Source organism: Rhinoderma darwinii, chromosome 4, assembly GCF_050947455.1.
Source record: "Rhinoderma darwinii isolate aRhiDar2 chromosome 4, aRhiDar2.hap1, whole genome shotgun sequence".
Classification (NCBI taxonomy): Eukaryota; Metazoa; Chordata; class Amphibia; order Anura; family Rhinodermatidae; genus Rhinoderma; species Rhinoderma darwinii.
The window spans coordinates 290225029-290245453 of NC_134690.1; the positions used below are offsets into that span (position 1 = coordinate 290225029).

Consider the following 20425-nt stretch of genomic DNA (forward strand, 5'->3'; position numbering starts at 1 on the left):
GTGCGTACAAAGTCCTGATGCTTCTGCCGTTAGAACAAAGTGAAAGGCCGCGCATGGAGCTAAAGAGGAGCCCAGAAGCAAGGAGTGTGATTCTGAATAACTTTTATCACTCTGGCCTGAGGTCTAAATTTAGGGGTCTGGTGTCTGCAATTAATTAAGGGGTCTGAAGTTATTTTCGTATAAATGCTGGGGATGAAACATGTTTAGGCAGCAAATTCTGCAGTCGTCAGGAGAAATAGTCATGGCAGTCTGGGCCGGATGAAGAAGAAAATATGAAAAAAACATCCATAATCAGAGAAGACGTCACCTGTAAGTCACTGGATTTATAGAGAAGCTGTCACCTCTCCTGACATGACTGTTATAGTAAATCCTTTTATTTCCCATGAGTTAACAATTCTGGAGCATCCTTACTCAGAGCTCTGTGCTGTGGTGTTCCTCTGTTATTCTTCCTAAAACTGTATTAACAAGGCCTAGCCTACATGGAAACTTTTTGTGAAGTAACTAACTGATTTTAACTATAGAGCAACAGCTACAGCACAACACAAAGCAGGTGCATGCAATTTTGTGTATGCAACCGTAACTCGAAAAAGGGCTTCAAAAAGTCTCTGTGTAGCCCAGGCCTAATTTCCCCTTGTTAACCCCTTCCCGCTCCTTGACGTACTATTACGTCATGGCAGCTGTATCGTTCGCGCTCCATGCCGTAATAGTACGTTTTGGGAGTAACGGCCGTTTCGGCCGTCCTCCCGACACATACAGGAGCTGTGACGCTGCTGTCTTGTTCAGCAGCTGTCACAGCTCCTACAGCGGGGACCGATCGCTGTGTCCCCGCTGATTAACCCCTTAAAAGCCGCGTTCTATAGAGATCGCGGCTTTTTAGGGGTTAAGCTGCCATCGCCGGCCTGCTACGCGATAGCGGCCGGCGATGGTGACTATGGCAACCGGACCCCAAACAATGGCGTCCGGCTATGCCATAGACGGAAGCCTAGTGGGTCCTGACAACGTCAGGACCCACTATGCTTGCTGTCAGTGAGTAGCTGACAGTTCTAATACACTGCACTACGCATGTAGTGCAGTGTATTAGAATAGCGATCAGGGCCTCCTGCCCTCATGTCCCCTAGTGGGACAAAGTAATAAAGTAAAAAAAAGTTAAAAAAAGATGTGTAAAAAAAAGAAAATAAAAGATTTAAAAGTATTAAAAGTAAAAATACCCCTTTTTCCCTTATCAGTCATTTATTATTAATAAAAATATATAAACAAACAAATAAACTATACATAATTGGTATCGCCGCGTCCGTAACGGCCTGAACTACAAAATTATTTCATTATTTATCCCGCACGGTGAACGCCGTAAAATAAAATAATAATAAACCGTACCAGAATCACAATTCTTTGGTCACTTCACCTCCCAAAAAATGGAATAAAAAGAGATCAAAAAGTCGCATGTACCTAAAAATGGTACTGATCGAAACTACAGTTCATTACGCAAAAAATAAGTCCTCGCACGGCTTTATTGATTGAAAAATAAAACAGTTATGGCTCTTAGAATAAGGTAACACAAAAAGTGAATGATTGTTTACAAAACGTATTTTATTGTGCAAACGCCATAAGACATAAAAAAAAACTATAAACATCTGGTATCGCCGTAATCGTATCGCCCCGCAGAATAAAGTGAATATGTCATTTATAGCGCACGGTGAACGCTGTAGAAAAAAAAGAATAAAAAAACAATAGTAGAATGACTGTTTTTTAGTCACCGCGCCACCTAAAAATAGAATAAAAACTGATCAAAAAGTCGCATGCACCCCAAGAAAACTACAATGCATTCCTTAAGGGGTCTAGTTTCCAAATTGGGGTCACTTTTGGGGGGTTCCCAATGTTTTGGCACCACCAGACCTCTTCAAACCGGACATGGTGCCTAATAAAAAAGAGGCCTCAAAATCCACTAGGTGCTCCTTTGCTTCGGAGGCCGGTGCTTCAGTCCATTACCGCCCGAGGGCCACATGTGGGATATTTCTCTAAACAGCAGAATCTGGGCAATACGTATTAAGTTGCGTTTCTCTGAGAAATCCTTTTGTGATATAAAAAAAAATGGTATAAAGAGGATTTTCTGACAAAAAAAAATATGTAAACTTCACCTCTACTTTGCTCTAAATTTCTGTGAAACACCTAAAGGGTTCATAAACTTTCTACATGCTGTTGTGAATACTTTGAGGGGTCTAGTTTCTAAAATGGGGTGTTTGATAGGGGTTTCTAATATATGGGCCCCTCAAAGCAACTTCAGAACTGAACTGGAACCTAAAAAAAAAAAAAAAATGAGGCAATACTTCACTTCTCACATTATACTGATAATGAGCCGTGCCCACCCCGAGATGACCCCAGTTTTGACCGTTTGTATAAACGGAGACCCCTATTAGACCGTTCCAGTGCCCGGTTTTCCCAAGCATACACCCCCGAGAAGTGTATTTCTATTGATGAGTCCTTGGTACATTTTAAAGGGAGGGTTCAATTCCGCGAGTACCTGCCGGGTAAGAGGGCAAGGTATGGCGTGAAGATGTCTAAGCTGTGAGAGTGCATCAGGGTATACCTACAGGTTTAGGATATATGAAGGAAAGGCCACCCCCAAAACAAACTGCATCCTGGACTACAATAGGTACATGGGAGGGATGGACTTGTCAGATCAAATCCTGAAGCCCTACAGCGCCATGCGGTGTGGTATAAGAAGCTGGCCGTGCACATCATACAGATGGCTTTGTACAATGCGTACGTGCTACGTCGATGTGCAGGCCAGACGGGAACTTTCCTGGAATTTCAAGAGGTGATTATCAAGAACCTAATCTTTAGGGACCAAGAAGGGGGGGCACCCAGTACTTCTGGAAGCGGGGACACACGCATCGTACCAGGGCAACACTTTCCAGGAGAAGTTCCCCAAACTGGCAAGAAGGGAAATAGTCAATAGAGGTGCAAAGTCTGCTATAAGAGGGCGATAAGGGATGACACAATATATCAATGTGACACGTGTCCCGAATAACCAGAGCTCTGTATGAAAGAGTGTATTAAAATGTATCATACATCCCTTGGTTTATAATTTACCCCAATTTTACTTACCCTGATGCACTCCGCACAGCTTATCCCCCCTCGTCTTTCCCCTCTGAGCCCTGCTGTGTGCCCAGGCAGCTGATAACAGCCACATGTAGGGTATTGCCATACCCGGGAGAACCCACATTACAGTTTATGGGGTGTAGGTCTCCGGTCAAAATGCTCACTACACCTCTAGATGAATGCCTTAAGGGTGTAGTTATTAAAACGGGGTCACTTCTTGCGAGTTTCAACTGTACTGGTACCTCAGGTGCTTCTGCATACATGACTTCGCACTAGAAAATCCCCAGTAGGCCAAATGGTGGTCCTTTCCTTCTGAGCCCTCCCATGGGCCCAAACGGCAGTTTATCACCACAAATGGGGTATTGCCGCACTCAGGACAAATTGGGCAACAAAATGGAGTATTTTATTTCTTGTGAAAATAAGAATTTTTGAGCTAAAATGACATATTATTGGAAAAAATATATATATTTTTAATTCCCAGCCCAATTCAAATAAGTTCTGTGAAGAAACTATGTGGTCTAAATGGTCACATTACCCATAAATGATTTCCTTGAGGGGTGTAGTTTCCAAAATGGGGTCACTTCTGGTGGGTTTCCATTGCTTTGATACCTCTGGGGCTCTGCAAATGCGACATGGCACCCGAAAACCAAACCAGCAAAATCTGTACTCCAAAGAACACACAGCGCTCCTTCCCTTCTGAGGCCTCCCATGGGCCCAAACGGCAGTTTATTGCCACAAATGGGGTATTGCTGCACTCAGGAGAAATTGGGCAACAAAATTGAGCATTTTGTTCCCTGTGAAAATAAGAAATTTTGATGAAATGTTTTCCAATAAGATGTAATTTTTTATTTTTTTAATGTCACAGCCCAATTGAAATAGGTGCTGTGAAAAAACTGTGTGCTCAAAATGCTAACAACAACCATAAATGAATTCCTTGAGGGGTGTAGTTTCCAAAATGGGGTCACTTTTGGTGGGTTTCCATTGCTTTGATACCCCTGAGGCTCTGCAAATGCGACATGGCACCCGAAAACCAATCCAGCAAAATCTGGACTCCAACAAACATATAGCGCTCCTTTCCTTCTGAGCCCTCCCATGGGCCCAAACGGCAGTTTATCACCACAAATGGGGTATTGCCACACTAAGGACAAATTGGGCAACCAAATGGGGTATTTTGTTCCCTGTGAAAATAAGAAATTTTGATCACAAATGACATTTTATTGGAAAAAATGACATTTTTTTCATTTCACAGCCCAATTCAAATATGTGCTGTGAAAAAACTGTGCGGTCAAAATGGTAACAACAACCATAAATGAATTCCTCGAGGGGTGTAGTTTCCAAAATGGGGTCACTATTGGGGGATTCCTACTGTTTTGGCACCTCAACACCTCTCCAAACCCGGCATGCTGCCTAAAATATATTGTAATAAAAAAGTGGACTCAAAATGCACTAGGTGCTTCTTTGCTTCTAGGGCTTGTGTTTTAGTCCACGAGCGCAGTAGGGCCACATGTGGGACATTTCTAAAAACTGCAGAATCTGGACAATACATATTTAGTAGTGTTTCTCTGGTAAAACCTTCTGTGTTACAGAAAAAAAAAATGAATAAAATTGAAATTCAGCAAGAAAAATGAAATTTGCAAATTTCACCTCCACTTTGCTTTAATTCCTGTGAAATGCCTGAAGGGTTAAAAAACTTTCTAAATGCTGTTTTGAATACTTTGAGGGGTCTAGTTTTTAAAATGGGGTGTTTTATCAGGGTTTCTAATACATAGGCCCCACAAAGCCACTTCAGAACTCAAGAGGTACCTTAAAAAAAAGGCATTTGAAATTTTCTTAAAAATATGAGAAATTGCTGTTTATGTTCTAAGCCTTGTAACGTCCAAGAAAAATAAAAGAATGTTCAAAAAACGATGCCAATCCAAAGTAGACATATGGGAAATGTGAACTAGTAACTATTTTGGGTGGTACAACCGTCTGTTTTACAAGCAGATGCATTTAAATTCAGAAAAATGCAATTTTTTCAAAATTTTCTCTAAATTTTGCAATTTTTCACCAATAAACACTGAATATATCGACCAAATTTTACCACGAACATGAAGCCCAATGTGTCACGAGAAAACAATCTCAGAATCGCTTGGGTAGGTTTCAGCATTCCGACGTTATTACCACATAAAGTGAAATATGTCAGATTTGAAAAATGGGCTCTGAGCCTTAAGGCCAAAACTAGGCTGCGTCCTTAAGGGGTTAAAAGATGTGTCCTTACACAGACTAATATTTTCAGCGATAATTTGTCTGTCAGACCGTGCAAGGACACAGCACCTTGATAAAGAGGATGGCAACACCCAGGTGTCAATTTATTCATACATTTCCAGGAGGAATGCAGAGTTCCAAGAAAAGACGCTCCAGAATTGTTATCTCATGGGGATTACAAGTATTTACTAAAACAGACATGTGAGGAGAGCGGATAGGGTCTCTCTAATTAAAATGTATTCTGGATATACCTGCGTCTTATTAGTACTCTACTCTCTTGTATGGTCTGCAGCGTGAGAATACTCTGCAGAACGCCTCTGTCAAACTGGTATATGACCACTATATGGTCATTGTATGCCAGTATTATTTGTTATATGGGTATTTGCTTAGTGGTAGCGTACTATTGTCCCAGATTGAAAAAGTGACGCCTGTCCCTGACCATGTGATTAGGTGTTTCTATGTTCCACTTTTATTTTTACTTACTTGAATTGATGATGAAGTTTACATGTTTTGCTCTCTACGCTCTTTTATCTCCTTGCAATGTGGGTGGGTGGTTTGTTAGGTTAGGGATGTTTTCTACTTTAGGAGGTATTCATATACATGTGCTATTTTGTAACGGTTTCTTTGATTTTTCTGTAATTGACCTTTTTGAGGAGTGTCGAGGAGTGTGACCAAAAAAAAATAAAAAATTCTGTGCAATGCAATTTTGGGGGGAGGGGAGTTATAGTGTATGTGGACTGGTGGGGTTTGTGTGCCAGGACTGTTTTTTGGTCTCAGTCCCACCCTTATTGATAATCTATATTTACATAATTTCATGGCTGCAAAAATCAGCCTCACCCTCGAAACTGTGGTACATGCAGCTTTGGCCAGAATCAGCAGTATATGGGTCATAGGCCCACATTGAGGGTAGAAGTGATGAGCCAATCATCTTGTCCAATCACCAGTCCATAGAATACAATAGGGCATTCATTTGCCTATTATTCTCTTAAAGGAACAGTGTCATCACAATTTTTTTTTTAATATGTTAAAGATGTTAGTGCTTTATTAAAAACGTTTATATTTATTTGTGTGTTTGTGTTTTACTTTTTCTTATTTTTACACTTTTTTTTCCCTATGGGGGCTGCCATACAGACATGGAATACGGCAGCCACAGTCCCATAGGGACTGCGAACGGGTCCCGTCCCATCCACTTCTGTGTACGCCGTCTGTGTGGGAACTGCGCATGCGCCGCTCCCACACAGTCCAATTTGAAATGCGCGCCGTCCGGCGCCATTTTCCTGTGGACCGGAAGTCGCGGCCGGACAGTAAGATTACTACTTCCGGTCGCGGCTTCCGGACTTGTGCACTTGGACCAGCGGCTGCAGATGGAGCGGACGGGCCGGAGGGAGCCGCGGCGGCAGGAGCAGGTAAGAGATTTATATGTATGTTCGTGTTTGTGTACATTTACTACTGTATGTAAACCTACTACACTGTGTGTTAGCTCAAAAAATGGCGACACACAGTGTAGGAGGTTAGACCGTTCAAACCCCTCGTTTATCCCGGCACTAGCCAGGATAAAGGAGGGGGGGATTCTCAGAGCTCACTAGAGCGAGAGCTTTTTTCCCAATTTTGCAATGCTGCAATTTTGGGAATAGCTCCATCTAGTGACCAGCGATGGGAAATATTATAAATTAGAATCTAATTTATAATATTTCCTGACTCGTGAAAAAAATAAAAAAAATTTGAACAATGTTTAATCACCTACACACTAAATGTTTAATTAAAAAAAACAAAACATGTTTTGCTGGCAACACATTCCCTTTAAATTCGCAAAAAGCAAATCTCAATCCCTGCAAATCAATCCACCAAATGCATTAGTACATCGAGGTGCCTTTCATTGTGTTGCAATGCTAGTATAAAATAATCACATATTTGCTCACTTTTTTTTCTAAGATCACATCCACAGGTCTGTGCTCATGACATAACAGGTACTTCTGATGAAAGAGCTTCCCATCAAATGTGTTCCATGGCATCAAATCCATCATGTTAAAAGGATAGCCACATGCACTATTAGCAGCCATCAATGTATTCAGTCCACGGAGAAAGAGAAAGGCCAGATGTACCGCTCTGGAATCCACATAAGGAAGCTACAAATGGGGGGAAAAAAAAATCAAGAAATAAAATGTTTTCATTTTGTTAGATTTATTTTTGTTAATCAAAGACTGAATAGTGCATTTATTATAAATGTTATCACATGCAAAAGCCGAACCAGTGACATAAAGTGCAGTGCTGCCACCTATGTTAGAATTTCTATGTGTTTAAAAATGGTGCGAATTTATCCTCTGTATGTCTAAACTAAATTTCTATATAGAGGGATTCTGAGAGATAAGCTTCGGTATTGGCAAAAACTTCTTTCATCCATTTACTATGAACGTCTTACGCATTATACAGAAGAGCAGGTGTTTTTACTCAGTCATTGCACAAACCCCACATAATAGGTGCCAATATACATTACTTCACCTAAATACCTGGCCACACCTTGCAGGAATTTATCACTCAAGAATTTTATACATTGTTTGCTTTTGACTTGTGCAATATGTTTTTGTCACCTGTGTAATTCCCTGCTTTTGGCTACAAATGCCACTCTGGTACAGTTCTACTTGGTACATTCATTCTGTGCACCATCTCACTAAGGCAGGGACTGTAAGCTACACTGTCAACAAACAAAAAAGCTCATCGCCAAGTGCCCATATAATACCAGCCATAGCGTCCATATAAATGTCCTAGTTTACAGTAGAATAAGCCAAGCCCATGAATCTATTGCGAGATAAGATTGATTTCTATGGGACAAAACAGGTCAAAATTTAACACTAGATATATTATACTATAGTACAGGAGTGAGGTTTAGTAAATCAAAATAATATTTTTTTCTTAAAATAAAGCAATAAAAAGAAACACAACTACAGTGGAGCCATAATGTATGTACACATGTAGCAACCAGAGTGAAACCATCCATTGTTTGCATTGCTGACTGCATTTCCAGAACTGCAACGGTGCAGAACAGAAATTAGATTTATGTTACAAAGTAACTTTTTTATTTCATAACCGGATAAATGTATTTATCAAAAATAAAAAAAAGTTTAACAGACCATTGAGCGGAGATTTATATGGGATATGACTATTGAACAGCTGCATAGCTCTTGTTCTACCACAATGTGTATATTAATCGTAATTTGTTAGTCTCATTTGTCATTTATTCAGAAACGAACGCAACAATAATACATGGTCATCTGTATCAATGGCTCGTACACATTAGACCATATCATTTGGGTTAGATTAAGTCTAGATTTGAATGTTAAAGGCTTTATTACTATTTTGTATTGTTATGATCCGATCAGTATGCCTCCCAGTCGACCACTTCCATTTCAGCCACAGCTTCCTACAGCAGGTGACAACTTTATCTGCCCTCACTCAGCATCAACCCCAGCAAAATCAGCGATCTGCATTTTCCTAATACTGCGTCTGGGACTATGCCAGCCACTATTTCCAAAACATGCCTTAGAAACATTTGTAATTGTACATCTCTTTCCTGCTTATGTGAAGCTGGGAGGCCTCCCCACAGCATCTAAAAGAACAGAAAACCGGAAGAACGGGTTTCTACTGCAGCACGGTAAATATTTACCCATAAACAGTCTGCCTGTTTTTGTTGATATGCAGTCCTGCAGAATTTGATAGGTCCTTGTGTGTAAACTGATCTCTCTCAACAAAATGGAAAACTATTTAGGTGAACTTTGAGCAATTTCGCAAAGTGATGACAAATATTGCTCCATTTTGCTTCATTGCTCTATTTGCATTGTTATGAAAATAAACAGCAATTGGGCACAGGCATAAACCAACACAAGCAGAGAGCTGCTGGTCATTCTGGCTGAAAAGCAGCTCTTATACAGGTGTGAACTGTGACCTTACCTATATTATATCTATCATCAACTGTCAAGCACAGGGAAAACAGTTTTAATGCACGGCAAATACAACTTTACATTTTGATCCAAGCCTTCGATGTAAGGGCTTGCATTATTATTTATGACCTCTTACTAAGCAAAAACATTTCCCCAGTGCTACACACAGAATACAAGCTGAGTCTTTTCAAGTTGGGCTCACAAGGGGGAAAGTTGTCACGTACGTCCTCCCGATAGGTGAGGGCCCCAGAGGTGGGACCCACATCTTTTAGACATTTATAAGATATCCTGTGGCTAGGCATAAATATTTAAATCTTCCATCTCATTTATTTTTTTATTAACAACCAATTGTTATCCCAATTTTTTATGATTCTACATGTTCAGGATTTTTAGATCACCCTTGTTTTGTGGTAATGGTTCGAACATAAATGACATCCACAGGTAAACATAAAAACAAAAAGCGTCCGTAATGCATCATAGCTAAAGTAAAATAAATTTTTTATTTGAAGCATCTCAAATACAGACGGGGTCCTCCGCTTGCGCGTTTCAGGCCATGTAGCCTTTTCAGGCAGTTTAAATAACCATATTTCTTGTCCGGTAAACGACCGCTTATCCGCAATATAGCACGTCGATTGGTGCTCGTTTAACTTCATTTACATTTATATCGGAATGTATGGGGACGAATGTATGGGGACAAATAACCCTAATCTTGCCCCTTTAAATAGGGAGAAGTGCTGTTGAAATTTTTTGGCCGCATAAAAGATCAAGCCAAAGAACAAGCTCATCGGCTGATCACTGCCGTGTTTATACAGGGCAATGATCTGGAATGAGCGTTCATATAAATGCATTTTCGCCCGATCATTTGTCCGTGTAAAAGGGCCTTTAGTCATAGCATGGAGCATCACATGAGATATAAAAAGGCTTGTATCCAATCACATTCTGCATTTTGGCATCAATTCTCAGTTTACGTGAATAATAAATTAAGTAGTAACATCTCAGCATATTAGTGCAGCAACATAAAGACACTCACGAAACAATATTCCTAGAAATTGAACATATCTTATTTTTCGGACTATAAGACTCAGTTTTTAGCAAGAATAAATCTTGCTAAAAAGTCCCTGCGTCTTATAGTCACCAGTCAAGGGACCGGACTCCGCCAGATCACCTGACAGCGTTTTACTTAACCCCTTCCCAACCCATGATGTGCCGGCACATCATGGAGCGGGAAGGGGATGATGATTGGAGCAGAGCGTGCTCACGCGCTGAGCCCGCTCCATAAACTGTAGGTGTCAGCTGTGTTTTACTGCTGTAATGGCCAGGAACAGTGATGGCGCTGTTCTTGGCCGTTTAACTAGTTAAATGCCGTGGTCAATAGCGAACGCGGCATTTATAGGGGTCTTCCCATGAAGGACATTTATGACATATCCACAGGATATGTCATAAATGTTAGATAGATGCGGGTCCCACACCTATCTTTGGAACGGGGTCCCCTAAACCCTGTTCTAGCTTACTCGGCTCCGCTGTCTCCCGGCCACTTCCTGGTTAGGTGGTTGGGAATTACGGAAACAGCAGAGTGCTCGCTGAGTTACGCTGTTTCCGGAACTCCCATAGAAGTGAGTGGGAGTTACGGAAACAGCGTGGCACCGCGAGCAACGCTGTTTACGGAACACGGTAGCTACAGCGTACATGGTCGAGTTACGGTAACAGCGTAACTCGCTGATCTATGCTGTTTCTGTAACGCCCATAGAACTGAATAGTAAACAGCGTAGCACACTACGCTGCTACTGTAAATGCCATTCACTACTATGAGTTACGGAAAAAGCGTAGCTCAGCAAGTTACGCTGTTTCCGTAACTCATCCATGTATTGCAGTGTATTGCACCAGCGATCGAATGATCGCTGGTTCAAGTCCCCTAGGGGAACCAATAAAATGTGTAAAAAAAAAAGTTGGATAAATTTTCAGCAGTGTAAAAAAATATTAAACGTTAAAAAGAAAACCATTTTTCCCCAAGCACAATGTAAACAATAAAAAAATTATTATTGCTGCGTCCATGAAAGTCAGAACTAGTACAATATAGCATTATTTGACTCGCACAGTGAACGACGTTAAAAAAAAAATATAAAACCCTAGAATCGTTGCTTTTTGGTCACCTTAGCGCTAAAAAGAATGAAATAAAAAGTGATAAAAAAAATTAGTCTGTACCATAGAATGGTGCCAATAAAAACTACAGCTCGCTCATCTAAAAATAAGCCCTCACACTCAGAATGTCGTAAAACAAAACAAATTATTTTTTTTAACAAATAGTTTTTCTTTGTAAAAGTAGTAAAATATGATATTTTTTACTATTTTCTGTTGTCTAAAACCTGGGTGCGTCTTATAGTCCGAAAGCATAGTATGCAATTATTACAAAAAACACTATATTATGCAAGACTAGCTAGGCAAATTAGATTATAGAAATAATTGACATCCCAGTAGTGCAATATGAGATCACCAGTCGGATATTGAATACTAGATAAAAAAGATCCCTAAAGCTTCACAATTAAAAAGCAATTGTCTATGTGCTCCCACTCTCGACGCCTTGCACCATAAAGCATAAGGTATTACCACCAAAAACTTGAAAGTATCTAGATTCTGATGACGTGTTCTTTATATGTATATATGTATCATCAGAAAAAGACATACCGTATATGTCGGCGTATAAGACGACTGGGCGTATAAGACGACCCCCAACTTTTACCCTTAAAATATAGAATTTAAGATATACTCACCATTTCGTGCAGGAGCGCTTCACTATGGACATCGGCGGCAGGACCCAGGACTCTCTGTCTCTTTGAACTCGCGCATGCGCAGATAGGCTGCTTCATCGCGCGAGATCTGAGAGGCAGGGAATGAGAGGAAAGGGAGATCTACGGAGGCTTACAGAGATGTTCCCTGGCGGCTAATACCGGCTTCCCTCAGATCCGTGGCGGATTCCGTGCATCCCGGGAGCCTGTGTACCGGACTGCAGACTCACAAGGTAAGACACAACCTGTGTACAAGACAATATCCGGCATATAAGACGACCCCACACTTTTGACATTTTTTTAAGGGTGTAAAAAGTCGTCTTGTACGCCGATATATACGGTACTATTTATATCAGGTTTTAATTCTAAAGGTATTTTTAAACAATGTTTTCTTTCTAATATCGGCATGTTTTTTTTTTTATATTCCACTCTTCGCATTGGCCGCAAGAGCAGACACAATAGTCTGACACTTCCTATTTTCTGTAACTTACTTTGCTTTGCTGTACAGACTTGTGTAATATGAGCAGTGTCACCTTACTATCATTAGGTGAGTTCTGTGCATTACACAGACTGTGAGGAAGCTGCAATGTACCGTCTTGAGCTGCAATGTTTACATGCCGTGGTACTTCGTTCAGGATGGTGAGAGAGGGGGGTGATTTTTTTTTTTTACAAACATAGTATTGCAAAGGCCTCCTATTTTTCAAGAATAAGAGGGCTAAACAAAAAACATATATCCTGGAGAACTTCTTTAATTACAGTTCTTTTCTACTGCTGGAGGCCTAGATAAGAAGGGATATTAACACTTTACACATAGATAAGCTTTTGTATACACTCTCTGGTCTCTGTGGGGGCTATATTCCATTACTAGTCTATTGATAAGTGTCTGTCAATCGACTCCCATTAATTTCAGATGCCAATAAGCAAACATATTCCACTGCACTGTCTATACAGACTTCCTTCAAAGTTTATCAAAAAGTTATCAAAAGTTGTATAATTCAAAATGGACTGAAAGTTGCATGAAACAACAATATGCTGGAAACAAATACACCAACCATGACTGCATTTCAAAGTACCAATTTTAAGCCAACAGTTGAGTTGAGTTTTGAACTCTAAAAAAAAACTAGGTGAGACAATATTACTAAGTGTGTGTATGAGTGGGTGCGGAAAGGGGGAGCGAAATACATTTAAAGCTCTGCTGCAAAATGGAAAATAGGATTTAGTCCTGTTATTTGATAAATTAAAGAATAAGCTTCTTTATTATATCTGGTGAAAAAAATAGGGACATCGTTTTAGATGTTCATTGATGGATTTTGTTTGTAGGTGAATATAGCTTTTCTGGATTTATGTTTTGCTATATTTATTGACCTTTTTTAATGATAACTGTGGAGCCTTGTCATGATACCAAATGAAAACTCTTGAGGTGAACAATTTCTTCATACCCTTCATCTGACCTACTGGTACTCCCTTAATAACATAGAACAGATGGTACGATTCGGAAGGCAGAACAGTGTTTCTAGCAGTCTGTTTACAATAAATGTGGGTACCGATAGTATGAGAACGAAATCCGATCCTTATCGAATACCCCAAAAATATGAAACTTTAACTTCACGGGGTTATCATTGAAATTATTCTCAGTCAAGTATGGCCACCAATAAATATAACATTAAACCAAACAGCATAAATAAAATATCTTCCAATTTACAGAATATGGCAGCTGTCTGGCAAAAAACAAACACTGGACTTCTCTGAAGTTAAATGTCGCCTTTTGTGGTACAGTATATTATTAGCGAAAAAATGACCTGTGTCCTGCAGGTCAGACTGGAGAGATTTAGGCGAATCTGGATCCCTTGGTGCGACCACATTCAATTTACTGTGCAAGCAATGGTCGTACTATCCCGTTGATGCCCTTATTCTAGCTAATGCAGCATGCCCTAGAGCTCCTGTCCCACTAATTTTTCAAATCCATTGGTCGGCCAAGAGCCTGCCACCCAGATACCCAGTTTACCGCAGTTTTGAGTACCCAGGATCCAACCTGGTTTAGGTGCTTTGCTAAGTACCTATACACATTATCCTATCTTGGTGAATAGGTTTTTTATATTCATATTTGTCTTATCTCTTAAATGGTTAGCCTACCTCTGTTTACTTATGTTTGACATTTATGAAGGTTTGTAACTTTCATTTAACCTAAAACCTCAATAAACACATTCTACAATATATACACATACATACACAGACCTATATATATATATATATATATATATATATATATATATATAGATATTTTTTTTTATGTGCACTTCAACTGGGCTACTATTTTTTAAGGTCTCTTTTTTGATGTACGTGTTTAGTAATAAGTGAAGCAGTTTTGCTAGAGAGAATGAAAACACAACTGTAGTGAGTGTTGGACTCATAAACTGCTTCTTTATTTCGAGACAGGTGATAATGTAGAACATGAAAAGGCTGCCAGCTAACGTTCTTGTACAGAGCTGTCATGACCGGTTTAACTGGCACTGTAGTGTCCTCCACTCCTGGTATGCGGAAAGTGTGTGAAAGTGAATAACTACATTTTCAACGTCAGAATTAGGTCTTCCAGCAAAGGAAAAGCTCATGCGTTTGTTTTGGCGGCAGAATTAGTTATCAGTAACTGCTTTAAAACCCGCCCTTATGTAGAGCGGGTAATATTGTGCATATATTTTATACAATGGAATGACAGGAATGAGAAAATTAGCAACTTGTCTGACAATGAACCATGTAGAGTTAGGCCGGATTCACACAAAAACGCAGCGTTTTGCACACGCAAAAGGTACATAACAGGTCCGTGTGTCAGCCGCGTATGATGCGTGGCTGCGTGATTTTTGCGCAGCCGCCATCATTATGTTTGTATGTTTATAAACAGAAAAGCACGTGGTGCTTTTCGGTTTTCATTCATAGTTTTTACTGCTGTTGCGCGAATCACGAGCGTCACACGGAAGTGCTTCCGTGTGCTGCGCGTGATTTTCACGCACCCATTGACTTCAATGTGATGCGCGAGAAACGCACATATATAGGACATGTCGTGAGTTTTACGCAGCGTGAAACTCACGGACAGTCTGCACGGCCCCATAGACTAACATAGGTCCGCGCGTGGCTCGTGAAAATCAGGCACGTTGCACAGACCTATTATACGTTCGTCTAAATAAGCCCTTAACCTAACAATGTCCTTTACAGAATATATGAGTTCCTTTGTTTCAGTAAGTAATTGATGGATTTCAATAATTTCAAAACAGAAGAGTTTACACAGCATGTCATGAACATCATTTATGTTCAGCTTTATTAACCCCTTCCCGCTCCATGACGTACTATTACGTCATGGCAGCTGTATCGTTCGCGCTCCATGACCTAATAGTACGTCTCGGGAGTAACGGCAGTTTCGACCGTCCTCCCGACACATACAGGAGCTGTGACGCTGCTGTCTTGTTCAGCAGCTGTCACAGCTCCTACAGCGGGGACCGATCGCTGTGTCCCCGCTGATTAAACCCTTAAAAGCCGCGTTCTATAGAGATTGCGGCATTTTAGGGGTTAAGCTGCCATCGCCGGCCTGCTACACGATAGCGGCCGGCGATGGTGACTATGGCAACCGGACACCAAACAATGGCGTCCGGCTATGCCATAGACGGAAGCCTAGTGGGTCCTGACAACGTCAGGACCCACTATGCTTGCTGTCAGTGACTAGCTGACAGTTCTAATACACTGCACTACGCATGTAGTGCAGTGTATTAGAATAGCGATCAGGGCCTCCTGCCCTCAAGTCCCCTAGTGGGACAAAGTAATACAGTAAAAAAAAAGTTAAAAAAAGATGTGTAAAAATAAGAAAATAAAAGTTTTAAAAGTATTAAAAGTAAAAATCCCCCTTTTTACCTTATCAGTCATTTATTATTAATAAAAATATATAAACAAACAAATAAACTATACATAATTGTTATCGCCGCGTCCGTAACGGCCTGAACTACAAAATTATTTCGTTATTTATCCCGCACGGTGAACGCCGTAAAGGAAAATATTAATAAACCGTACCACAATCACAATTGTTTGGTCACTTCACCTCCCAAAAAATGGAATAAAAAGAGATCAAAAAGTCGCATGTACCGAAAAATGGTCTTGATCGAAACTACAGTTCGTTACGCAAAAAAGAAGTCCTCGCACGGCTTTATTGATTGAAAAATAAAAACGTTCTGGCTCTTAGAATAAGGTAACACAAAAAGTGAATGATTGTTTACAAAACGTATTTTATTGTGCAAACGCCATAAGACATAAAAAAAAACTATAAACATCTGGTATCGCCGTAATCGTATCGCCCCGCAGAATAAAGTGAATATGTAATTTATAGCGCACGGTGAACGCTGTAAAAAAATTTTCATAAAAAAACAATAGTAGAATTGCTGTTTTTTAGTCACCGCGCCACCTAAAACTAGAATAAAAACGGATGAAAAAGCCGCATGCACCCCAAGAAAACTACAATGGATTTCTCAATGGGTCTAGTTTCCAAATTGGGGTCACTTTTGGGGGGTTTCCAATGTTTTGGCACCACAAGACCTCTTCAAACCGGACATGGTGCCTAATAAAAAAGAGACCTCAAAATCCACTAGGCGCTCCTTTGCTTCGGAGGCCGGTGCTTCAGTCCATTACCGCCCGAGGGCCACATGTGGGATATTTCTCAAAACTGCAGAATCCGGGTAATACGTATTAAGTTGCGTTTCTCTGATAAATCCAATTGTGTTGTAAAAAAAATGGAATAAAGAGGATTTTATGACAAAAAAAAATGTAAACTTCACCTCTACTTTGCTCTAAATTTCTGTGAAACACCTAAAGGGTTCATAAACTTTCTAAATGCTGTTGTGGATACTTTGAGGGGTCTAGTTCCTAAAATGGGGTGTTTGATAGGGGTTTCTAATATATGGGCCCCTCAAAGCAACTTCAGAACTGAACTGGAACCTAAAAAAATAAATAAATGAGGCAATACTTTGCTTCTGAGCCCTCCCATGGGACCAAACGGTGTTTTATCACCACAAATGGGGCATTGACGCACTCAGGACAAATTGGGCAACAAAATGGAGTATTTTATTTCTTGTGAAAATAAGAATTTTTGCGCTAAAATTACATATTATTGGAAAAAATAAATATTTTTTTCATTCCCAGCCCAATTCAAATAAGTTCTGTGAAGAAACTATGGGGTCTAAATGGTCACATTACCCATAAATGAATTCCTTGAGGGGTGTAGTTTCCAAAATCGGGTCACTTCTGGTGGGTTTCCATTGCTTTGATACCTCTGGGGCTCTGCAAATGCGACATGGCACCCGAAAACCAAACCAGCAAAATCTGCACTCCAAAGAACACATAGCGCTCCTTTCCTTCTGAGCCCTCCCATGAGCCCAAATGGCAGTTTATCACCACATATGGGGTATTGCTGCACTCAGGAGAAATTGGGCAACAAAATTGGGTATTTTGTTCCGTGTGAAAATAAGAAATTTTGATCACAAATGACATTTTATTGGAAAAAATGAAATTTTTTTTCATTTCACAGCCCAATTCAAATACGTGCTGTGAAAAAACTGTGTAGTCAAAATGGTAACCACAACCATAAATGAATTCCTTGAGGGGTGTAGTTTCCAAAATGGGGTCACTTTTGGGGGATTCCCACTGTTTTGGCACCTCAACACCTCTTCAAACCTGGCATGCTGCCTAAAATATATTCTAATAAAAAAGAGGACTCAAAATGCACTAGGTGCTTCTTTGCTTCTAAGGCTTGTGTTTTATTCCACGAGCGACTAGAGCCACATGTGGGACATTTCTAAAAACTGCAGAATCTGGACAATACATATTTAGTAGTGTTTCTCTGGTAAAACCTTCTGTGTTACAGAAAAAAAAATTAATAAAATTGAAATTCAGCAAGAAAAATGAAATTTGCAAATTTCACCTCCACTTTGCTTTAATTCCTGTGAAATGCCTGAAGGGTTAAAAAAAACTTTCTAAATGCTGTTTTGAATACTTTGAGGGGTCTAGTTTTTAAAATGGGGGTGTTTTATCAGGGTTTCTAATACATAGCCCCTTCAAAGCCACTTCAGAACTCAAGAGGTACCTTAAAAAAAAGGCTTTTGAAATTTTCTTAAAAATATGAGAAATTGCTGTTTATGTTCTAAGCCTTGTAACGTCCAAGAAAAATAAAAGAATGTTCAAAAAATGATGCCAATCCAAAGTAGACATATGGGATATGTGAACTAGTAACTATTTTGGGTGGTATAACCGTCTGTTTTACAAGCAGATGCATTTAAATTCAGAAAAATGCTATTTTTTCAAAATTTTCTATAAATTTTGCAATTTTTCACCAATAAACACTGAATATATCGACCAAATTTTACCACGAACATGAAGCCCAATGTGTCACGAAAAAACAATCTCAGAATCGCTTGGGTAGGTTTAAGCATTCCGACGTTATTACCACATAAAGTGAAATATGTCAGATTTGAAAAATGGGCTCTGAGCCTTAAAGGGGTTGTCCGAGATACTAACATTTTTTCAAAAACTCTGTCATACATTACCCCTTATACAGACAACATAAATAAAGCATTATTTTTTTAAAAAATTCTACTTAACACATTTCTTCTTTGAATTTAGCACGGTTTGTTTACATGCAGTTCAGGTCTGGTTTGTTGATCTTTCCTTGTGATGAAACTTTTTTCCCGTGCACGCTCATTGCAGGCTGCAATGAGCGTGCACGTACCTTCCAAGAGTTCATGTGAGCTGTCCTTGCTCCTCCCCGCTGACCTCCTTCACTGGACTTGTCTCCTTGCTGACATTCTTGAAGGATGATGAGCAAATGTTCTCCCCCATTATGTTTTTCACATTTATGTTTTCTTTCTCTTTTCAGGTCTATAAACCTCTTCGTGTCTCCCTCACCCTCGTCCACCCTCACCCTCGTCCACCCTCACCCTCGTCCACCCTCTTCTATCTCATGTCTCTCTCCACTAAGGCTATGTTCACACTGAGTTTTTTTGCAAGAGGAATATCTGCCTCAAAATTCCGTCTTGAAGTTTGCGGCAGATTTACCTCTCCCTGCACGTTGATTTTTGCGTAGTTTTTCCCGGAGTTTATTGTGCGCTGTTTGCGTATTTTTTTGCCGCTTTGTTCGGGGCGTTTTTCGCTTCGTTTATCTTGGCGTTTTTTGCTTGTTTGTTTGCGTCTTTTTTTGCGATGTTTTTTGCTGTGTTTTCCATTGCGTTTATCGTAGCCTTTTTCACGTCGTTTATCGTTTCTTTTTTTGCGTCGTTGTTTGCGCCTATTTTTGCTGCGTTTTTCATTGCGTCTTTCGTGGCGTTTTCCCAGTTGATTTTCGCTGCGTTCTTGGCCTCTGTTTGCGGCGTTTCTCGCGTCTTTTTCTGCTATGTTTTTCGCAGCTTTTTCCGTGGCGTTTATCGTAGCCTTTTTTGCGTCGTTTTTCGCGTTTTTTTTGCGGTTTTTTTTCTGCGTTTTTCATTGCGTCTTTCGTTTCGTTTTCCCTGTCGTTTTTCGTGGCGTTCTTTGCCTCTTTGTTCGCGGCTTTATTTGTGATGTTTTTCGCGGCATTTATCGTAGCCTTTTCGGCGTTTTTTTTTTGCGTCTGTTTTTTGCGGCATTGTTTGTGGCTTTTTTTGCTGCGGTTTTTGCGTCGTTTTCCGTGGCGTTTTTCGCCCGCGGCAATTGAGCGCCGCAGGCATAAAACAAAGCGAAATACGCTTTCTCTGCCTCCCATTGAAGTCAATGGGAGGTCAGAGGCGTAAACGCCCGAAGATGGAGCATGTCGCTTCTTTTTCCCGCAAGGCAGTTTTAATGCTCGATTTTAATGCTTGTTACAACAAATTGCAGCATAAATCACGCACCAAACACGCTTGTTTGGTGCGTGGTTTTCACGCATGCATCTACTTGAGTGTAGGTGCATGATAACGCACCAATAGAGGACATGCAGTATGTTTCACGCAGCGGACTCTCGCTGCGTGAAAACGGCCCCATTGAAATAAATGGGTCGCGTGTGCTGTGCGTGGTTTCGACGTGGTGTGAATGGGGCCTTATGCGCGATTTACACTAGCGTGAATCAAGTCTGTGTGCTGTGCTTAGAAAAAACGCACAACACACGCAACCCATTTATTTCAATGGGGCCGTTGACACATGTGTGACTTTTCACGCAGCGAGAGTCCGCTGCGTGATACATACTGCATGTCCTCTATTGGTGCGTTATCATGCACCTACACTCACATTGAAGTCAATGCATGCGTGAAAACCACAAACAGCACACACGTGTTTGGTGCGTGATTTACACAGCAATTTGTTGTAAAAAAAGAAGGTAAAAAT

The 20425-nt window shown here is 40.3% G+C and overlaps 1 protein-coding gene across 3 annotated transcripts in view; it reads right to left on the reverse strand.

The window, feature by feature from the left end:
- The window catches only part of FAM120B (family with sequence similarity 120 member B), a 106241-nt gene that overhangs the window by 36876 nt on the left and 48940 nt on the right, over positions 1-20425 (reverse strand). For all 3 annotated transcript variants that reach the window (XM_075862595.1, XM_075862593.1, XM_075862594.1), the window contains exon 7: positions 7266-7472. In XM_075862595.1, the coding sequence (XP_075718710.1) occupies positions 7266-7472 (207 nt within the window). The remainder of the gene's footprint in view (positions 1-7265; positions 7473-20425) is intronic.